The 22756-nt window shown below is 49.0% G+C and overlaps 1 protein-coding gene across 1 annotated transcript in view; it reads right to left on the bottom strand.

The window, feature by feature from the left end:
* The window catches only part of EFCAB7 (EF-hand calcium binding domain 7), a 30075-nt gene continuing 7319 nt past the window's right edge, over nt 1-22756 (bottom strand). Inside the window, exons 4-14 of the mRNA XM_078615258.1 lie at nt 14397-14483; nt 13399-13531; nt 10625-10797; nt 10301-10442; nt 8501-8613; nt 7389-7555; nt 6906-7039; nt 5047-5195; nt 3134-3343; nt 1678-1785; nt 1-1463 (exon numbers count right to left, since the gene is read on the bottom strand). Of these exons, the coding sequence (XP_078471384.1) occupies nt 1389-1463; nt 1678-1785; nt 3134-3343; nt 5047-5195; nt 6906-7039; nt 7389-7555; nt 8501-8613; nt 10301-10442; nt 10625-10797; nt 13399-13531; nt 14397-14483 (1491 nt within the window). The 3' untranslated portion in view covers nt 1-1388. The remainder of the gene's footprint in view (nt 1464-1677; nt 1786-3133; nt 3344-5046; nt 5196-6905; nt 7040-7388; nt 7556-8500; nt 8614-10300; nt 10443-10624; nt 10798-13398; nt 13532-14396; nt 14484-22756) is intronic.

Below are 22756 nucleotides of genomic sequence, written 5' to 3'. Positions count from 1 at the left end.
TGTGATCCATCGTTTATTTGTAATGGGTTTTTTCTTCCAAAAATACATAGCTGTTATAATCGCAGGCATGAATGGTTTGTTCCTTGGCTGCAAGGGGGTGGGCAGACCGAGAATCACTGCAAGGCCAGAAGAGCTCACATTAACTAGTCACCTGCATACATAGCAATTCGAAATATAACAGGCATGTGTCAAGAGTTAATAATTACATCTGCACATTCATATGTGGAATATTTAGGCTTGAACTGCATTTTCAAGATTGTACAACATTCAAAGGCAACTGACTGGCACACTAAAACTGATTGGTACATAAATGCCTAAATCTTTCCACCATTAACAACAGGGATTGCAACAATGTTTGTGTGCTCTTTTGGGGAAGATATGGCAACGTTTAGAAATATGCATTAAGATCCAGCAAGGTAAATTAAACTACAATTTGGTAGCCAAAAAACATATTTGTAAACAAATAAGTGAACACATTTATACCTTCATTTATCCATGATGATATAAGATATAAAGACACCACCACCACTAAGCATTCAAATTATTAAAACATAACAAAAACACTACCCCCAGTGCCACCAATCCCATTCAAACACAAACCAAAATCAATGGTTAAATCAAAAGCCGCATCACACAACACTGAATGAGTATGAATGAAAGATGCCACTTTAGAGGCCATAGAGCGGTAGGCTCGCTTCAGATGACAAATAATGACGACGAGATGGAATCGGTGATCACAAGACGGGATCGGGTCAGAAATTAAGGTACGAGGAAGAAGGCATGAGTGGTGTCCATCTCGGTCGGAGAAGCTGTAAGGCAACTCGGATGGCTAAGACGTGCCACGAGTTGAAAAGAAGCCCACATAGGGAGAAATGCAATGAATGTGGAAACACCAGCGCACATACCGAGAGGCAGGGCTAGAGAGAGGTGGCTCCCTCTAGCATCTCACGGTGGCAAGATGTTAACAACCTCGGCTGGTATACAGGTTGTGGGTTCGATCCCGACTCTTAGACGCCTATATACATGGAGTATGCATTTCCTCCCATGGTTACGTGGATTTTTCACCAGGTCGTCCGGTTTTTCCCTCCACATTTAGAAACATGTGCTTAAGAATATATGGCTACTATAAATTTCCACATGATAAGCCACTTTGTTCAGCTATCATTTGTGGGCTATATAGCTCAGTGGGCCTCCTTACCTGGTAAAAAAAATTTAGTTTAGTGTTAGTTTTCAAAGTGGTAAACCGACATATAAAGGACTGCAGAGTGGATTTGGAGATGGTGCAGGAATAGGAAGGGATCGAGAAAAAGGATCCGGAAGACAGACTCCCACATGAGTGGGAAGAATCCCAGAAAGAATCAGAGGAGGGTCGATGAGCGTTCTGTGCTTCAGGTCAGCAGAGTCTCCGTGCAATTGTATACCCAGTCGTGTCGCTCGTTCATGGGCATCACATGGTGCCCGATCTGCAGGAGACAGGAACAGACTGTTATCTACAACCAGTCCCTGGTCGTGCTGTGCTGTTATAAGAATGGGCCCGGTACGAAACGGAAGTGGGCATAAGGAAGCCCCAATGGCCACGAGCGTTGGCAGCACTGTGTAAGATCGGCACGGTTGGCTACGTACGGTGCAGAAGAAGTCCAACATACACACAAGATGTTGAGATCGGTGGGATCGTACCACTGTAGTGTGGGGAGGGACTTCAACGGCGAACACGTCCATGCCGCGACTGCTTACGCAGTTCTTGCTCTGGGAGCAGTCGACGCGCACCACAACTTTGATGTCGCGCTGAAAATAAAAGCAACGCCAAGCGTCAACGTGTTTATAGAACGGCTGATTTATTAAACGTTATTATCCAATACACGTGGGAATTTTTTACTGGGCAATCCAGTTTCATTCGACATGAAAAAATACACATTAAAATCATCATGTTATTACTGTTACTTTTTTATGCCACACAGATACGTAATTGCAATGTCTCTTGATCTTGCAGGTCAACGGGGAATACACCATCCTAATCAAGGCAGAGTGGTATGAAGGGCTTACAATGTCCTTATTTGAGTAGTGAGTAAGCACTTTTGAGATTATTTCTCTGGCCTGTCTATTTGTATGCTATGAAAAACTAAGACTAAACTAAACCATTTTTATTTTACCAGGTAAGGCCACTGAGCCAACCAACTAATCACGCTGCCCCAGAATATCACAGACGTGGGCCAAAACATTAAACTAAAACTAAACTATTTTTTATTTTGCCAGGTAAGATCCATTGAGCTATATAGCTCTTTTTCAGAAGCGACCTGGCCACAAATGATAGCTCAACAAAGTGGCGTATCTTGTGGAAATTGCAGCCAAAATTCGAAATGTGGAGGGAAACACTGGAGGACCTGGAGAAAAATCCACACGACCACGGGGAAAACATGAAAACTCCAAATATACAGGCGTCAAGGTTTCAAGTTCATTTATTAGGTATAGCCCTGTGAGCCATTCGGCTCTTGAATCGGGTGCAACCGCAACAAACAGAAAACAAAAACATGAACAGGAAAAAATCTTAAAGTGACTATGTGCAAACAGAAAATCCAAGAAAAGACAGCAAAATATTGCAGAAAAAGCACCGTACACCAACACTGTGTACAAAAATCCCAGTGGGATGCAAGTCAAACAACAACAACCACAAGACAACTTAGATTAAGGCCATCAGGTTTGAGATCGAACCCATGACCTTCTTTATATTGGGCGAGGGAGATAACATCTCACCACCGCGGCATCAAGATGTGCGCTGTAACAGGACATAATGAACCCCGTGACTGATTGAATGATAAACTATGTTGGATTATGTTAAATCATTCAGATTAACGTTTTTTGGGTTAGATCGCGTAAATGTAAATGTGTCATAAACCCACCTCCACCCGATGCAGCCAATTAGTAATGCTTGTCATGTGACCAAAATATGGCAATTCGTAAAAACGCAGAACCCGGAGAAAAATCCACACGACCATGGGGAGAGAGATAACAAGCAAACTCCAAATGTACAACAGGCATCAGTGTTGGGATTGAACCCACGACCTCCTGTATACCGGGCGAGGGAGATAAAATGTCGCCGTTGCCTATTCCAATTAATCGCTCGTTCAGCACTCACCTTGTTCTGCAGCACGGTGGTGACACGGCTCTCGCTGCGATGCACGTGCACCATGATGCTCTCGCTGGCGTCCAGCGCCCGCGCCTCCCCCTTGCCTGCCGTGGCCTCGCAGACGGCGCGGGCGAGGCGCCAGCCCAGCGCCTCCACGGGCAGAGCGCTTAGCCGTGGGCGCACCTCCTCCGCGAACACATCCAGCACCAGCGGGCACGCCTGGCGCGAGAAGACATTTGCCAACGTGTCAGCCCGTGGCAGTGCAACAGTTACACGGAATCAGAATATTTGTTTATACTGGAGGAATCCCAATGAGCTGTAAAAGCTCTTTTTCACCCATGTCCAGCCGGTAGGAGTGAGTTGGAATGTTACAACAAAGTATAGGAAAGGTAAGCAAATCACGAAAGAAAATGTTTTACAAAGAAAACGAAGCTATTTTTTATTTTACCAGGTAAAGCCCACTGAGCTATTAGCTTATTTTTCAGAAGTGGCCTGGCCACAAATTACTCTTAAGATTGATATAGGGGTGGTGACAATGCCCAGTGGTCGCGCGTTTGCTGGTTGATGCAGAGATTCGTGGTTTGAGGCCACCAGCCACCCTGGTTAATATTGCTGTGGGTGTATTAACCAAAGAATATAAGCCATCTGATTCACTGATGTCATGGTCCCAATAACTACAAATAACCCACAAATTACTCAATTTTGTAAAATCTCAAAGCAACATCCTCATCTTCTGGCAGACTATCTGTCTGTGAAACTTAGCATTCTCATTATAGCTTTGCACATGTTTACCAAAGGTACTTAGTTTTTCTATTTATAAAATTATTATAACAGCTTGCTCACAGATATTTTGAGGCTCATGTATTTTTTTTTACAAAATACACCATTATCAATTATTTGCGCAACATGATAGACTATAACAGGGCAAGGCCCTTTGTCAATGCAAAACTGGATAAAGCCCTACCCATGCTGTGTCAGTCAATGGGGTCGTTTAACCATACTTCACCAAGTTGGATCGTGCAGGTAAAAGGGGGTGGGGGTCAGAACCAGTTTAGATATCATTCAGTACTTTATTAAATTTCGATTTAAAGCTTTCGTGACTGCAGGGATTCATCTTCCTGGTTCTTTCGGTAAAGTCACGTAGAACGAAAATAATAAAATAATAAAAATAAAACATAATAAAATAAAATTCTCACGACGTTTCGGCCACAACACAAGCAGCCGTCCTCAGGTGAAGACAGAGCTGTCTGAAAGACAGCGCTACAATGAACACTGCTAAGCTTGGCAGCGTATTTTAAGCTGGGTGGGAGGAGAAGAGCGCCTTGACAAAGGAGTTTACATATCAACAGAAGAATTTAGCATTGAATAAGCTGTGTTAATGTGAGAGAATTAGCAGGATGTTAAAGTCAGAAATTGTATTAAACTATTTTAATTTCACCAGGTAAGGCTTACTGAGCTATATAGCTTTTTTTCAGAAGCGACCTGGCCACAAATGAAAGTCAAACGAAGTGGCTTATCACGTGCATTTAGAGCAGCCAAATACTCTAAATGCATGTTGTTTCTAAATGTGGAGAGAAAAACAAGAGGACTGGAAAAAAATCCACGTAACCATGGGGAGAGAGAGAGAGAGACACGCATACTCTAAATATACAGGCGTCAGGGACGGGATCGAACCCACGACCTCTTGTATACCAGGCGGGGTAGTTCACATCTCATCACCGAGACGCCCATGTTAGCCATTACCGGGTAACAAACTCAGGTAGCTGGACTCAGAGTGATGCTCTAACCACTGCACCACGACGCCACCCAAAACAACTTGTGCTAAAGATTTTTTTTTTAACAAAAACCACAATCAACTTCCCAACAGACAGTACTGGATGTGTTTGCGTGTTTCAGGGCAATGAGGATGCTTGTGTACGCACCTCATCCAGATGCAGATCCCGGTTGTATCCCATGGCCTCCAAGGTGACCCACAAATCTCTAGGGTCGCCACCCTGGTCCCTGGCCTCCATGAGCGTGAGATCCAGGAAGCCCTGGCGGGTCAGCTCGTTTCTCTTCATGTCGAAGTTGGCTGAGTGCGCGGGAACGTGCACAGTGACATTAGCGGGCTGCTGCGGCATTCCGCGCCAACACGTGGCTTCAACAACTAACATACGTACCTACAGGTACGAAAACAAAATGCACGTAACTATGCACAAATTAATTGGCTGAAATAAATTATCATTCTCATGACACACGCATCAGAATCGTTCGTATATAAATTTAATATATGCAATTTATAAGAATTGCTAGAAATGTGCTAATCTTACATTAGACGAATGCAGGAAACTGTACACACAAAATAGTAGTACAAATGTGACAAGAATAATTAAACAAAAACAACAACAAAAATTCCTTTTTTAAATAAAATTGTGACCACTCTATCAATGTGTAGTGACTGTGAATGTCACTATGTGATGCCGGGCTTACGAAGCCACGGTGGATAATGTGTTGGCATTATGTGTCGCCCGCTTACTGGGCATAATACCAGCCTTAGCGGGGCTTGGGTAAGCGCTGGTCAGCGCGGAGGCACCACGTATAGTGTGCGGTGCGGGCTCCCGGTGAGGGAGCAAGAGAGAGTGTCAGCCAGCCAGGGTTATGTTGGGGCATGATACGCTGGTGGACCTGCCGACATGTGACCGGATGATATTGGAGGGGGGCCATCGGTGGACGGGGGCCGCTGGGCAGTCACGTGGTATAAAAGAGCTCTTGGGAGCTTTCGGGAAAGAGCTCGAGAGATCTAGAAGGTGGGCGGGGCGAGAGGCGGAGCCAGCCCCAGCCCAGGCCGATATAACGGGGCCCCATGAGGGGCTCGGGGTTCTTCGTGTTGCTGGTGAAGAAGATCCACGTCGGGTAAAAGAAGCCTCTAGCCACGCGGTCTGGGACCCAGCTTGTGGTCCGGACCGGGATAGCGAACTGTGTCTAGTTCTGCCGTAGCGTGGCTAGATGGGCATTCAACACCCAAGTGTAGGTTGTGATGTGTTATAATCTTGATTTGAAGCTTTCGTGACTGCAGGAATCCATATTCTTTGGTTCTTTCGGTAAAGTCACGTAGGTATAAAATAAAATAGATCACGACGTTTCTGGCGCAACACAAGCGTCCGTAATCAGGTGGGAAAGCATGGTCTGCTGCTGAGTCAGACTGTTTTAAAAGGTTTGAAATGGGTGTAGACCAAGAAGTGGCCGGGGCTAGTGATGTTAATGTGAGAAATCACATTAACATCACTAGCCCTGGCCACTTCTTTATGACCCTTGGGCTACACCCATTTCAAACCTTTTAAAAAAGTCTGCCTCAGCAGCAGACCATGCTTTCCTACCTGATGGACGCTTGTGTTGCATCATAAACGTGATTTATTTTATTTTATACCTACGTGACTTTACCGAAAGAACCAAAGAGTACGTGTTATGTTGTGTTGAGTTGGTGAAATAAATAGTGTTGCTCCCAAGACAACGTCTGCGACTCAGTTGGACTCACTACAAATGCATTTGATCGCTGGTATTCAAAATATTTGAAGGCCTATTAAATAACCCATACTGCCATCCTCTGACCACCTCACACAGCAGTTATTCACATACTTTGTATTTCATGCACATAACAACCTCTCTGGGAATCATCAACCTTGCCTAAAAAATGCTGGGGTATAGCCCCTGTACAACAGTGCCTGACAATGTACCCTTGTATCTGTGATGCTGCTGCTGCTGCTGCTGCCACTACATTATACTTGACCCATTGAACTCTGACCTTTGCACACCTCCCAGGCGCTGGAATCGCACTCCTCCCCGCTGGTGCGCAACTCAAACAGGTTGTACTCCTCCAGGCTGAGCAGCCCGTTCCCGTCCAGATCTATGATCTCGAAGATATCCGACAGGATTGTCCTGCATGCGCACACACACAATGTGTAATGAATCTATCAATAACACAAATGAGATATACAGACATTGTATTAAATATAATCATAAAACATGAATAGAAAAATTAACACAAACCAAACATAACCCTTTTATCAATTTGGCCAGTTTCCAATCAGGCAAGGCCTTCATTAGCAACACATTATACAAACATGTGTTCATACCGGACTAACTTCACGAGTTAAAATGCACCCCCGCTCCCATTACAGATAGACAGACAAACGGACTGGCAGAGCAAATGCATACGTCCTTTCAACAGCCTCAGTTGTAATGCGTTAATTAAAAACAAACTCCCAACGCAAATGAGCGAACCGACCGGAACTGGCGCGTAAGCTCCAGTTCCCCGTTCTCAGCTGTCGTGATGAGGGCGGTGCTCTTGCTGGCGGTGGCGGCAGTGCTACTCCGCTTACGCAGGCGACAGCCCGTGGTGAAGGGCACAAGGAGGTAGGAGCCTTTCTGAAGGTCCCCGCGCCAGGCAAACGTCTGCCGATGGGAGGCAAACGCGTGTCTCATACCCTCACCGGTACATTAGCAAAGTGGTTGTCACCCAGGGGGTACGTAGACCCTTTCGGGGTACGTGGCAATTATACCAGGGGGGGTACGTGAGGTGATTTATAAATTTGCAAAATTTATCATATGTGAGAGTCATTAGTGAATAACTATATTTGAATGGGCCAATACAAAAATAACTATCATGACATTTAAATCCATATTGTAACTTAGGACTCACTGATTGTAAACAATGTGGTTTCCCAGAGTAACCAGCGAGCACAAAAAAATTACATCACACATGCAGAGCGTCCGTTGATTTTATTATTCGCCTGCAGTTACTAGCTAATTTTGATACTTCACAAAATGGACATTTGGTAATAAATATTAATGTTCATTATTCATACATTGATTTCTCAGATAACCATGTTGGGTCAGGCAAGGGGGTACAACTCGGTTGAAACAAAGTTCAACAAGGGTGGGGTACAGTAGTAGCCAAACAATGTTGAGAACCACTGCACTAGCGGGTCCACCTGGTTTCACTGAGCCAGGCTAAGGCTTCAGCAGAATTATTTTGTGCAAGTTTCAGGAACTGCAGTGTACTGTGCGTCACAAAGTTGCATATTTAACACAATGGCGACCAAGGTATGGGCGGGTATGTGAAGAAAGTTCAGGTATCTGAACGTCTACGTGAAATTACAGTTACAACCATCGTGCACCAATAGGTTACTGGACGAAAATACATCTGAAACTGCTTTAAACGTAGAGGAAATGCATGACTATATTAGAACGAAGGAAATAACATGCGACATTAAGATTGCATTACCGTATATGAAAAAGTGGGAGTTATAAACTTCTATAGCAAAAATATGAAATTTACGCCATACACAAACATCACACAAATATTGCAAGAATAAAGATCCGTGGCTGGAATTTTACCTCCTTGTGACAAAGCTCGGTAAAGCTGACCAGATCCTTCGAGTTAGCAGAGTCACCGTTATCTCGCAGTATGAACACAGCTGTGTCCACACCAAACCAGGTAGACCTTGGGCCTGTTGGTAGGGCCATCATTAGTACATGCTCCATAGCAGCCTACCGCGATGATATCTGCTATTGAACAAGTTTATATAGACGACAGTTCGAGGAAACTAATAGGCAGAACTCTTGTTCAAGCCACGAGCCTCATTAAAAATTTAAATTTGTTTATATCACCTGACGATTCCTGCTGCGCTTGAGTCAACTTGAGGATAAGACTCGCTAGAAAAGCCAACCAATTAATCATGCTGCCCCAGAAAATCGCAGACGTGGCCCAAAACATTCAACTAAAACAAAATAATTTTGTTTTACCAGGTAAGGCCCACTGCACAATAAAGTTATTTTTCAGAAGCGACCTGGCCACAAATGATAGCTCAAAGAAGTGGCTTATCATGTGGAAATGTATTGCAGCCAAATAATCTAAACACGTGTTTCTAAATGAAGAGGGAAAAACCAGAGGATCCGGAGAAAAATCCATGCAACCACGTGGAAATCATGCAAACTGCAAATATACAGGCGTCAGGGTCGGGGTTGAACCCATGACCCCTGTGTAGTGCGGTAAAATACGTGGTGTGCACTGTTGGCCGAGGGCAACCGAGGTCAGGCAGGTGCGCGTGTGCAACGTGAGGTTGCACAAGCAAACCTCCACCTCATTAAGGGGAAAATCGGGTGCAGACGGGGTCGGCCCGGGGTTGCAAGCTCATACCAAGGTGTTGCCAGGGAGACGTGCGATAAGGGGTGATTGATGGCCTGACAGGCTCCAGCCTGTCTGGCACTAAAGAGACACAAGGGAGGAGCTGGATAATTGGGAGGATATACGGAGGCGCATGGGAGCGGAGCGGGAGTTCGGGTTGCTGGGACCAAGGTGAAGACATCTCGCCGCTGCCGCTCAAACCAGGGATGGACCTCAACCCTCACGAGTCGCCGGGCGGGTGAAGGTTGATCCCCCCGCCCGGATCGGACGAGTGAGTGGGTCTGAGGGAACGTAGGCGAGGGCAGCGGCGCAGAAGGAGAGCAGCTACGTGCAAGCCTCTGTGTGAGCGAAGCTGTGGGTCAAGCCTCTGTGTGAGCGAAGCTGTGGGTCAAGCCTCTGTGTGAGAAGCTGCTGAGTGCAAGCCTCTGTGTGAGGGCTGCTGTGTGCAAGCCTCTGTGTGAGCGCTGCTGTGTGCAAGCTCTGTGTGAGCGCTGCATTGTGCGAGCTCTGTGTGAGCGCTGCTGTGTGCGAGCCTCTGTGTGAGCGCTGCTGGGTGCGGAGCTTCGAGTGCGGAGCTACCGAGAGCGGGAGCTGCCGTGTGCAGAGCTGTGAGTGCGGAGGTGTGAGTGCGGAGCTGCTGAGACGAAAAGCTGCCACAGGCAGGTTAGCGAGGTGTAAAGTAGATAAGGGAAGTTAGTCAACAAAAGTGACCGTATAGACAGAGACAGGAGTGCCTACAACTGGTGCAAGAATAGAGTAATAAAGTGTCAGCAGGTGACCTGTAACAACGTGTCTGACTGAGTGATTTTAGAAGACACCACACCTGTATACCAGGCGAGGTAGTTAACATCTCCCTACCGTGGCACTGGAATTTCCAAATAAAACAGTCAAAAATGTGCACTTTAATTATTTCCAAAAATACACAACAACAAAAAATTACCAACAGCTACATTACTGCCGAGATGGGGAATCTTTGAGCGGTTATTGGTATGAAATAAATCGGTACGCACCATCCTCTGGGCTCAGGTCTAGAGGCTGCACGGTGATGTAAACACTGGTTGGCTGTGTCAGCTCCAGACGGTAGTGATGGCTCACCAAGCTGCCATCCTCCTCCACGAAGAAGCAACCCTTGCTGCGGATGTGTTTCCAGTCCTGCAGAATCCCATCACAGCAAATGCAATGTGCTCACAACCACTGGCTTGCGGGGGAGACATACAATAATAATAATAATGCCTGCTCGCCTTATCACCTGAGATCCACATCCTAACTGCATTGTCATTCACCCGCCTACACGTGATTGCGTCCGTCATGCTCCGTAGAGGCGTGCGCATCACCTTAAGGTTCTTCGGCTCGGGAAGCTTTCCACGTGCATTGCCAGCTGAGACGCTGACCACAGAGGACACGGAGGGTCGGCGATCACGCCCCGACGATGATGGCCTGGAGGCTGCCCGCATGGCTGGCTGCGGATTGACACGTGGCGACGCTCGGGGCGAGGCTTCGCTCTTGCCTGGAAACAGCCAACGGTTGGGTGAAATGTTAACGACCTTGCCTGGTATACAGGAGGTCGTGGGTCCGATCCCGACTGACGCCTGTATATTTGGAGTTTGCATGTTCTCCCTGTGGTCGTGTAGATTTTCTCTGCGTCCTCCGGTTTTTCCCTCCAAATTTAGAAACATGCGTTTATAGTATTTGGTTGCGAAAAATTTCCACGTGATAAGCCAGTTCGTTGAGCTATCATTTGTGGCCAGGTCATTTCTGAAAAAGAGTTATATAGCTCAGTGGGCCTTACCTGGTAAAAAAAAAAAATGGGGGAATTATTTTTGCCAATTCTCGACCCGTATGCGAGAGATTGAGATTCGGGGCAGCAGTGGGTGACGACTGCCATTGCTTGCAGACCAACCGCTGTCTGGCGATGCCTGAGTCAATCAAACTAGCCAATTGCTTGCACTGTGTTGCGAGTCCCATTTTCAAATAATTCTGTCAATCCACGGCTGAATGAAGGCCTCCCCATGCCCGGGCAGTCACGCGGTATTTGAAGATACTCATACTGATCAGTTTGAGTGGGTAAAAGAGAGGGGCTTAGGACTAGTTCAGATATCACTTGCCACTGGTATCAGGCATGCCCGGATATCCAACTCAAGTCACTGGATTTACGGCGCAATGCGCCGACCACTGCCCCTCACATAAGTACCGATAACGACCCACCCCACGAGTTACTCCACGACCCACCCCAAGAATCCAAATTAGCTGCAACATTTCCATATGTGTTAAATAAAACACATATGATGGAAATAATGAGTGTATGTATATTGTGATTTAATAAGGATCAATTTTAATCGATAAATCATGAAAAATCTGTGATGTCCACTCTCTGTGTTTCTTCAAATCCAGACTCAAAACATCCTTTTTTCCTCCTGCCTATGACCGACGGCCTCTCACTCAAACAAAATATCCCCACTGTTCTGAATAGTGGTCACGTGACAAACCTTACTCGTTGGCTGTGTTGGGTGGAGGTGGGTTTACGACACATTTACATTTACGAGATCTAGCCTAAAAAAGGTTCCTCTGAATTGTTATAACATAATTTAACATAGTTTATCATTCAATCAGTCGCGGGGTTCATTTCCTGTTACAATGCACGTCCTGATGCAATGGCACCATGGTGGCGAGATGTTAACCCGGTATGCAGGATCGTGGGTTCGATCCCAAACCTTGATGCTTGTATATATGGAGTTTTCATGTTCTCCCCGTGGACGTGTGGATTTTTATCCAGGTTCTCCGGTTTTTCCCTCCACATTTAGAATTTTGGCTGCAACAAATTTCTACACGATAAGCCACTTTGTTGAGCTATCATTTGTGGCCAGGTAACTTCTGAAAAAGAGCTGTATAGCTCAGTGCGCCTTACCTGGCAAAATAAACATAGTTTACTCTTTGGTTCTTTAGGTAAAGTGACGTAGAAAGAAAAATAAAATAAATAATAGCATACGTCATTTCGATTGCAACACATGCAATCATCATCAGGTGCAAATGAAAGAGAAAACAAACCTAGTAAACTTAGAAATATAATGCAATACAACACAGAGAGTCGGCTAACATAACAGTCAACATCCTACCTGGTTGATTACGTTCTTCCAAAGATTGCTAAATTTGTGAGAGAGGCAAAACACAGACACACATAGACAGACACACAAGCAGAGAGAGATAACACAGAGACACACAGAGAGAGACACACACATAGGCACACAGAGAAACAACGCCTCTGTGACTCTCTGTGTTGAATTGCATTATATTTCCAAATTTTGCTAAGTTTGTTTGATTAAGTGTGTTTTCTCTCTCTCTGTGTGTCCTCGTGTTGTCACTCTAGTATTTCCTGCAGTCACGAAAGCTCCAAATCTCTCATTGACCTGCTAATTTCTCTACCCCCCCCTCTCTCTGCCCCCCCCCTCTCTCTATTTACGGCCTCGACACAGAGGCGTTGTTTCTCTGTGTGCCTATGTGTGTGTCTCTCTCTGTGTGTCTCTGTGTTATCTCTCTCTGATTATGTGTCTGTCTATGTGTCTCTGTGTCCGTGTATTGTCTCTCTCTCAAATTTAGCAATCTTTGGAAGAACGTAATCAACCAGGTAGGGTGATAACTGTTATGTTAGCCGACTCTCTGTGTTGTATTGCATTATATTTCTAAGTTTACTAGATTTGTTTACTCTTTCATTTGTACCTGATGATGATTGCTTGTGTTGCAATCGAAACGTCGTATGCTATTTAATTTATTTTTCTTTCTATTGTGACTTTACCGAAAGACCCAAAGAGTAATTCCTGCAGTCACGAAAGCTCCAAATAAAGTTCAAAAATAGTTTAGTTTTATTTTAACGTTTTGGCCCACGTCTATGATTTTTTGGGGCAGCGTGATTAGTTGGTTGGCTTCTGTAGCGAGTCCGATCTTCGTGCTTACTCAAGCGAAGCCGGAATCGGTGGGCGATATGAAGTAAATCGTAATTCTGGATTAGCGTCGTGGCTTGAGCAACAACATTTGTGACCAGGTTGCCTCTCAGTGGGCCGTAACCTGGCGAAATAAAGAGAGTGTTAGTAGTTGAGTTTGGGGAGCAACGTGCCTGCGCGTGACGCGATGCCCCTCTCTGTTGCTTGGCTGCCCAGTTGCCACACTCTACCCCTGCCGTCCGCTTCGAGTCGCTCCAGCGCCATCCGCTCACACTGCCGAGCGGTTTCCAACACCATCCGGCAAAACTGGCACAGGTAGAAGAGAAGCATCCGTGAATTCATAAGAGCTCTTGGGTTGTGTGTACAGTTACACTGATATATGACTCCGTTTTGTCTGTGGATGTATAAATTACAAATGCATCATTGAAATGACCTGCATAATGTTGTACGTATGTATGTTGAAATTCTTTCGCACCGAACATAGCTAACCGCGCTCACCAAAGTATAGGAAGGTCTGTCGATATATTTACCAATGGAATATTAAAAGTGTGGTTGAATATAGTATATGAAAGGAAGACTTAAATATCTGAAAAATGGACAATGCAATATATTTTTTATATATATGAAAGAATGTACAGCCCTTTCATCAATGCACTGCTGAATGAGGACCTCTACATGCCTCGCGCGTCAAAGGGGGTTTTGTGACCATACTTCACCACGCTGATCAGCGTGGGTTGTCAAAGCCCGGCAGCATAGATGTGGTGGCATAGAAGTACAATATAACAATGGATTTTGGCTGCAGTTCCCTGCATATAATACATAACATGGGTCTAAAAATAAGCCTGAAATGTTACTACAAAACTTATTAATTATAGTTCTACAGAATTAAACTATCAGAGGTGGATTGATAAGTTTAGCAGTGTTTTATAAAATTATGTAGGCATATATTCTTTTTTCCCATCTGTTCAATGATACCATATTTAAAACTATCCTTTCATCAATTCACCAAGACCAGCATTGTGCAGAATCAATCCCCCCATGACCTAAAAGGGTTGGAAGGCTTTCATTCAGCAGTGGATTAATTGTTAAAGGGCTGTAATATACATCTTACACTAGTACAGAGCAAACTCAATGTAAGAATTGTTTATGGATGAACGTGTGTATTTCTCACCTCTGCATAATCCAGCTTTCCATCACGGTTAACATCGGCATCTTCAAACACTCCTTGTAGCTCCTTCAAAGTCATCCGCTCCCCTCTCTGTGCATGTGTAGAGGTGTAATTGTGTATGGGAGCGGATGGCAAACAAACACAAGGGGCGTGGTTAGGGCCGTACACATAGGAGGTGGCCACACCGACGTCCGCACCTGCATCCCCCACGGGCCCCTCCCGGGGGGGCCGCGGACTATAAGAGGGGGTGAGCCGGAGGGCTCGAGGTCGAGGTATCAGCTTTAACCAGCGAAGACGGAAGACCAGCTAGAATAGGCCCCGGAGCTCCCCTGGCTCGCTGTCCTTATCAGGGCCGACCAGGGCAAGCCGGTGGCGTGGCCCCGAGAGCCCAGACTGACGAGCAGGTCTGGGAACTCAGGGGGTCGGATCCCAGCTTGACCAGGGCTGGGACAGGTAGCCTCCCCTAGCTCCCTAGTGGAGGACTTGGGCTTAGGTTAGCGGGGCTTAGATGTTGTGTCTCCCTGTTAGCCGAGTAAGGGGACGTTACCCCTTAGGTCCTGTGTATACTCGCTAACTGTATACAAGTTGTGTTAATAAATAAGTGTGCCTCCGATCCCGTCGTCAAGCCTCCTGAGTAATTACTACATCTGGTGTCAGAAGTAAAACGTCCAAAGATGGACACACGAGGGACGACACGTACCAGGGAGTCGGAGAGGGAGGACACCGCGGCCGAATCACCACCAGAGATGGCCGAGGTCGGATCGGAGCAGCCGGGGCCGAGTACACCCGCGCCGCTACGACAGGAGGGGGGGGATGCGTCGGCCGAGGGACTTCGGCTGGCTCACTCCCGCCTGGCGGAGCTGCTCTACGCCGCGGCCGCCGTGTTGGAGGAGATCACGCAGCTGGGAGCTGGAGGGGCTGCGCGGGAAGACGGCAGCAGCCGACGCACGCCGGCATTTCCCGCCACCCCGACGCGGCTCGCGGTTAAATTTCCCGCCATCACTACAGTGCGAGCAGAGGGCGGGGCCGGCCTGCCTCAGGTGACTGCTGAGGGCCAAGCACGAGCCGTGACATCATCAACGCCGGCCAGCGCGTCAACAACGGAGCGACCGGCGATGCCATGCTCACAGCCCGCCCACACTGTAACGTCGGCTGGGAACGAGGGAGCGAGATCCGCAGCCACGGACGTCGCCTTACAACAGCGACTGCCGCCTCTCAAGGAGTTCGTGGGAGCGGATGGAGATTGGGGCGGCTTCAAAAGGCGGTTCATCGCTCATCAAGAGATGGCGAACTGGACGGACGCCGAGGCACTATGCGCGCTGCCGGCGATGCTGGACGACGACGCCCTGGCTACCCTCACCTCGGCGCCTAAGGAAAAGCGCGCCACGCTGCACCTGGCGCTGCAGCTGCTGTCAGCCGTCTATGGGCCGCCTTCGGACTGCAGGCAGCTGTTCCACGATCGGCATCGGGGCGCCAACGAATCGCCCCTGGCCTTCCGAACGGCTCTCCTGGCCCTGGCAAAGGCAGCTTTCCCGCGGATGGACGAGGAGGGAGTGGACGCCATGGTGGCTGAAAAGCTGCTGCTACTCGCCGATGAGCTGGACATCGCCGTCTTGGCTCAAGACGACGGAGAGATGTCGTCCCTGCTGGTCGCGCGCCACATCCACGGGGGCTTGCGGTCCCTGCGTCGCAAGGCTGCCAAGGGGGTGGCCGGCCATGCCATGGCGGCCACCGCCCTCCCATCAGAGGAGGTCTGCGGGGTGGAGCGGCGGGGGGAATGGAGATCGGCGGCACCGCAGGCTCGGAATGGACCGAGCCGCCAGGAGCAGCCCAGGCCATCTGGGGCGCTCACACGCTGCTACAACTGTGGCCTGCAAGGCCACGTTGCGTCAGGATGCCGGGCTCCCCGTCGGCGCGGAGCGACACCTCGTCAGGACGCCACGCCGTCTCCACCCAAGCTCCAGCAGAGAAATACGGCGAGTCGTGGCACCTCACACGTTTGGCCCATGCACACATCCGACACACACTCACGCGCTCAACTGAACAGGGTTCGAAAATCGCCGCCCATCGCGCGCGATTGTTCTGAAATGCGGCGAGCGCTCCAACCGGGTCAGTGGTCGGAGCTCGCCCATCGTGTCGTTGCTGCGTCGGCGGGATCATCGGTTGTGGTCGGTCATATTGATGGGGTAGAGGTGCGGATTTTAATTGACACAGGGGCATCGGCGACCATTATATCTGATTTGATTTATAACATCCTTCCCGTTCAAAGTCGTCCCTTGCTCCCTGTTGACGTGCCATGCTATGCTGCTAATGGGGGCTCGCTGGGCATTATTGGGCAAATCCGCGCCAAAATTTGCATTGGAGACATTAAATTATCCGGGCCTGTTTTGGTTTCCTCCTCACTCGCGGTTCCGTGCCTGTTGGGGACGGATTTCTTGGCCAAAATGCCCATCCGTATCTTGATTGACCAGGGGTGCATCGAGCTCCCATCGGGCCGACGTGTTACATTTTTGTCTTCCCCCACCACGGAGCGTCGGGCGTTTGCCACCGTGCAGGCGCTCGTGACAAAAACTGTGCGCGTACCCCCGGGGGCTCAGATGCTCGTCCCTCTTAGGTTGCGTCGGCCGTTTGCTGAAGGGGTTGCGGATCAGGGGGTCTTGTTGGGACCATCTCGAGCCGGGGTCAATGGACCCGATTTGCTAGCGGCTCAGACCATGGTGAAAGGGGATGGGGACCCCTTCATTGCAGTCCTTAATGTAGGATCGCGAACGGCCGTGGTTCCTCAAGGGACCGTGCTTGCACACGCAACGCCGGCGCCCTATGAGGAACCACTCGTGGGTCAGGTAACCACCGATCCTCCGTCGCGACCGCATTCGGACTGTGATGACGGATGGCTGGATGCACTTTGCGCGGGATCTGTGGATCTGTCCGACACGCAGCGTGCGCAGCTGCGAGTTCTCCTGAAATAATTTGCCGACGTTTTTAGTAAACACAAATTTGATATTGGTTGTACTAAATTGCTGCGACACCATATTGACACGGGTGACAGCGCGCCAATCCGCCAAAATCCCTTTCGGCTCAGTCCCGCCGAAAAGGATCATGTCAAATCGGCTGTTGATGACATGCTAGCCGCCGATATCATTTCCCCTTCCAACAGCCCGTGGGGCGCACCGATCGTTTTGGTGAAAAAACACGACGGCTCACTGCGGTTTTGTGTCGACTTTCGGCGATTGAACAAAATTTCTGTGGCAGATGCGTACCCGCTTCCTCGAATGGATGAGTCGCTCGATGCCTTGGCAGGGGCGCGATTCTTTTCCACCCTCGATTTACTATCTGGATTCTGGCAGCTTCCTCTGGATGACGAATCAAAACCTAAAACTGCTTTTCGGACACCGCAAGGTCTCTTCCAATTTAACCGCTTGCCGTTGGGCTTACATTCTGCGCCGGCAACTTTTCAGCGGTTAATGGAACTGGTCTTGGCAGGCTTGCAATGGGATTCGTGTTTAATTTACTTGGACGATGTCATCGTCTTTAGCAAATCCTTCGAGGAACACCTCCAGAGGCTGCGTGCTGTTTTTCTCAAAATGCGGGCTGCCAATTTAAAATTTAAACCGCAGAAGTGCCATTTGCTCCGTGAATCGGTGCGGTATTTGGGTCACATTGTTGGGCGCTCGGGGATATCCACTGATCCCGCCAAAACGGAATGCGTCAGCTCCTGGCCGACTCCCACCTCGGTGGGAGAGGTCAGGAGTTTCATTGGGTTCGCGTCGTACTATCGACGGTTTGTGGCTGACTTCGCTACGATCGCGAAACCATTGCATGCCTTGACGTCCAAGGGAGTCAGGTTTCATTGGGGGCTGGAGGAGGAGGCTGCTTTTCACGCCCTCCGGAATGCCCTGGTGGGGGCTCCGCCGTTGAATTACCCCGACTTCTCACAACCCTTCTTGCTCGATACAGATGCAAGTAACACGGGCATCGGGGGCGTGCTGTCCCAACTCATTGGGGGCGTAGAGCATGTGGTGGCTTACGGTAGTCGGGTACTGTCTCCAGCGGAACAACGGTACTGCGTTACCCGTCGGGAATTATTGGCAATTGTTTATTTCATTCAGCAGTACCGCCCATATCTGTACGGTCGGCGTTTCACCGTCCGTACAGATCATGCGGCCCTACAGTACGCTCTGCGGGTTCAACAACCATCGGGCCAGTTGTCTCGATGGTTGGAGATTCTCCAGGACTACGACTTTGTCACCACATATCGTAAGGGCGTCCGCCACACGAACGCTGACGCCCTGTCACGGTTGCCACCCACTTCGGAGTGCGCTTGCCTCCTGGGTTCGGGGCGTTGTAGGCCCCCGAACGTCACCACCGATTCGGTCCTCGTGGCCGCCGCCGATGCGCCTTCGGCTTCGGGTCCTATCGAGCAAGAAGGGAGGGATTCGTTGCTGGGGTTGTCGGTCGCGGAATGGGGACGCCTCCAAATGGAGGACACCTCCCTCCTCGCTCTGCGCCGTCGCGCAGGGGGGGTTGGGCAGGGGGTGGTGAACATTGACTCGTGGGGGTTGTTCCAGGGTCTTTTAATGCACTGGGACGGAAAAACCCGCCGCCAGCAGCTCGTGGTGCCTGCAGCATTGAGGGGTAAGGTGGTATGGGCTGTTCATGAGCGGCTTCTGCACTTGGGGGTTCACAAGACCTTTGCCACGCTCCAGCTCGATTTCTTCTGGCCGGGCATGGCAAAGGACGTGGGGGATCTCCTGGGGTCGTGCACGCAATGCGCGCAGCGAAAGCCACCAGCTAGGGGGTCCAACCCTCCGCTGCAGTCCATAAAGGTTTCCCGGGTTAACGAGCTCGTTGCGCTAGACATACTCGGGCCATTTCCCGCTACACCCAGGGGGAATAGGTATTTATTGACAGGGGTCGAATACTTCACGAGATGGCCTATGGCCTGGCCCCTGGCCAACCAGTCGGCAGCAGCCATCGCGGAGGCCTTTGTCCAGGGCTATGTCCTCGACAAAGGTGCTCCGGAACGGCTGCTTACTGACCAGGGTAAGAATTTTTCGGGAAAACTCCTCCGCGAGGTGTGCGACCTCTTGGGTACGGAGAAAATTCGGACCTCCCCGTATTACCCTCAAACTGACGGGATGGTGGAACGGCTGCATCGGACCATCACGTCTATGCTGTCCCAACAGGTGTCCGAATCCCAGACAGATTGGGACCTTCGCATAGCCGGTGTGTTGCAGGCCTACAGGATGGCTCCCCATGCGGCCACCGGATTTTCCCCTTTCTTTTTAATGTATGGCCGCGAGGCTAACCCCCCTGTGACGACCCAGGTGAAGCTCTCGGCGCCTCATGCGAAGTCTACCTTGTCCGAACACGTTAAATTTAACATCAGCAAATTGTCTGAGGCGCGGGAAGCGGCCGTGCAAAATTCTGAACTCCGCCAGAAGGCGAACGAGAGGCTTCGGCTGGGGCGGGTACATGTGTTCAAATGGAAACCAGGGGACAGGGCATGGTTGCACTGTCCCCAGGTGCCACTGGCAACCTCGTCAAAGTTGGTACGGCCGTGGCGGGGGCCAGTGGAGGTCGTACAGGTCTTACGGCCGCAATGTGTTCGCGTCAAATGGGGGAGGCGTCGGTGGTACGTGCACCCCTCAAGGTTGAAACCGTTCATTGCGCCGGCCCGTGGTTCACACACACACACGCATGGCCAAACGTGTGAGGGGTCCGCCGACTCCCCGACGTCGCTGCTCTCGCCTAACATGACATCAACTGTTCCATCTCCAGGTGCAACAGGAGTGACGGGTCCACGCCCGCCAACCCCTCCCGGAGGGGTCGGGGGTCACTCGGCAGCGACGCCAGACTCTCTTGCACCCGGACCGTCACCAACCACCACTGAGCGTGCCGGGTCGAGCCCTTGTGACGGGCCCGCCGCGAGAACGCGCGCCAAAACGCGCAGACTATTGTGAGGTCGGCCGTTGGGGGGCCCTTGCGGACAGTGGGGGAGGGGCATCCGGAGCGCGTGTATATATGTTGGGTTTGCGGAATGGGGTATTTATTCGGGAGGGTGCGCCGGGTTATTTTTTTCTCTTTCTTCTTCTACCTGTTTCCTGTTGTTGTTGTTGTTATGACTGTTATTGTTCTTGTTAAATTTACGCGAGGCACACACGGTTTTGGGGAGGCATGCACCTTTATTCTGATTTTGTTGCAGCCGGGGACGGCTGCGAACTGTACAGGGGGGGGTGATGTAGAGGTGTAATTGTGTATGGGAGCGGATGGCAAACAAACACAAGGGGCGTGGTTAGGGCCGTACACATAGGAGGTGGCCACACCGACGTCCGCACCTGCATCCCCCACGGGCCCCTCCCGGGGGGGCCGCGGACTATAAGAGGGGGTGAGCCGGAGGGCTCGAGGTCGAGGTATCAGCTTTAACCAGCGAAGACGGAAGACCAGCTAGAATAGGCCCCGGAGCTCCCCTGGCTCGCTGTCCTTATCAGGGCCGACCAGGGCAAGCCGGTGGCGTGGCCCCGAGAGCCCAGACTGACGAGCAGGTCTGGGAACTCAGGGGGTCGGATCCCAGCTTGACCAGGGCTGGGACAGGTAGCCTCCCCTAGCTCCCTAGTGGAGGACTTGGGCTTAGGTTAGCGGGGCTTAGATGTTGTGTCTCCCTGTTAGCCGAGTAAGGGGACGTTACCCCTTAGGTCCTGTGTATACTCGCTAACTGTATACAAGTTGTGTTAATAAATAAGTGTGCCTCCGATCCTGTCGTCAAGCCTCCTGAGTAATTACTACACATGTGTACAGAAAGTAGAATGCGACGTTGTAAAGTTAAATTTCGATTTAAAGCTTTCGTGACTGCAGGGATTCATATTCTTGGTTCTTTCGGTAAAGTCACGTAGAAGGGAAATAATAAAATAATAAAAATAAAACAATAAAATTCTCACGACGTTTCGATTGCAACACAAGCAATCATCATCAGGTGTGAAATGCTCTTGCTGTGGTTTTCACACCTGATGATGATTGCTTGTGTTGCAATCGAAACGTCGTGATAATTTTATTGTTTTATTATTATTATTTTATTGTTTCCCTTCTACGTGACTTTACCGAAAGAACCAAGAATATGTTGTAAAGTCAGTTTTGTAACAGTTGTTTGGTAATTTTCCATCAGTTTTATCCTGAGAGTACTGCGAAACAAACCTTATATTTGGATTCCTCACACAGCAAGTGCAACCCTTCGTGTTAGGGAATGGCCCATGGAAGCAGATATCACAGAGCTACCACTGAGATCACTTTACGTGACACGGTCTGTAGAGTAGAGGGCAGCACTTTCCCACTCGCTCTGCTATATGAAAGTAAAGTTTGTCACGGAAGAGTCAACCCAATACTTTAATCGTCAGAGATGGAAGTTGGGAAAATTAATCGCAGAACCAAATGTTTTGTGACGGCATGATTTTGCACAGTTATTAGAAACCGGGCTTAGACCATAAACTCTCATTCTAATTTACAGAGTGCTTTCACTCAAGGCGCTAGACATAGCTTTGAAAACAGTGACTGAATGGAATGCTGTAGTTGACTGGGGCGTACATGTATTGAGGAATGAGTGACATTGATAGAGGGGTACATATGGATCACGAGAGGGTAGGGGAGGGACGGGAAGGAGTGCAGTGGCGAGGGGAGGGAAGAAGAAGAGAATGGGCGATAGAGAGGAGGTGAGGATTTAAGATAGGAACGGAAGGAGCTTAAGGAGGGCGACTGCTCAATGTACAAGGAAAGTTTATTCCAGTGGAGGGGAGCAAGGAAGGAGAAGGAATTGATATACTTTTACAATTTGTAATGATATACTTTATATTTATTTATTCATAGTGATTTGCTGACCTTTCCAATACTTTGCATTTCTATTGGTTTGTGTATTGCCAATTTTCTTACCTGCCCCTACTGGACATCTGTGAAAAATTGCTTCATAGCTCATCGGATTCCTCCTCCAGTCTAAATAAAGATTCTGAGAAGGACCGAAAACGGGGAATGGGTACAGGGAGAAGGAGGGACAGAGAGTGAGAGAGAGAGGTTTTGAAAATATAGTAGTTTCAAATGGGAAGCCAGTGGCGTTGAAGGAAGAGAGGCAAAGTGTGAGAATTAAAGGGGAGTTTGAAAATAATTTGTGCATAAGCATTTAAAATTGTTGGACCGGAGTGAGGGCAGAGGCAGAGAGACCAAGAAGAAGAAAATTGCAGTAGCCCAGACGGTTAATGAATCAGAGAATAAACCAGGCATCAAACTCAACTTCGTGCTCTGGCCTCTGAGCCAACCAGCCCACCTCCAGTATTGTAACTTTAAAATAATTGTAATTATGTTTTCATTTTATTCCAAGT

Source organism: Lampetra planeri, chromosome 46, assembly GCF_965212315.1.
Source record: "Lampetra planeri chromosome 46, kcLamPlan1.2.h2, whole genome shotgun sequence".
Classification (NCBI taxonomy): domain Eukaryota; kingdom Metazoa; phylum Chordata; class Hyperoartia; order Petromyzontiformes; family Petromyzontidae; genus Lampetra; species Lampetra planeri.
This window is presented reverse-complemented; position numbering and strand designations above follow the sequence as displayed.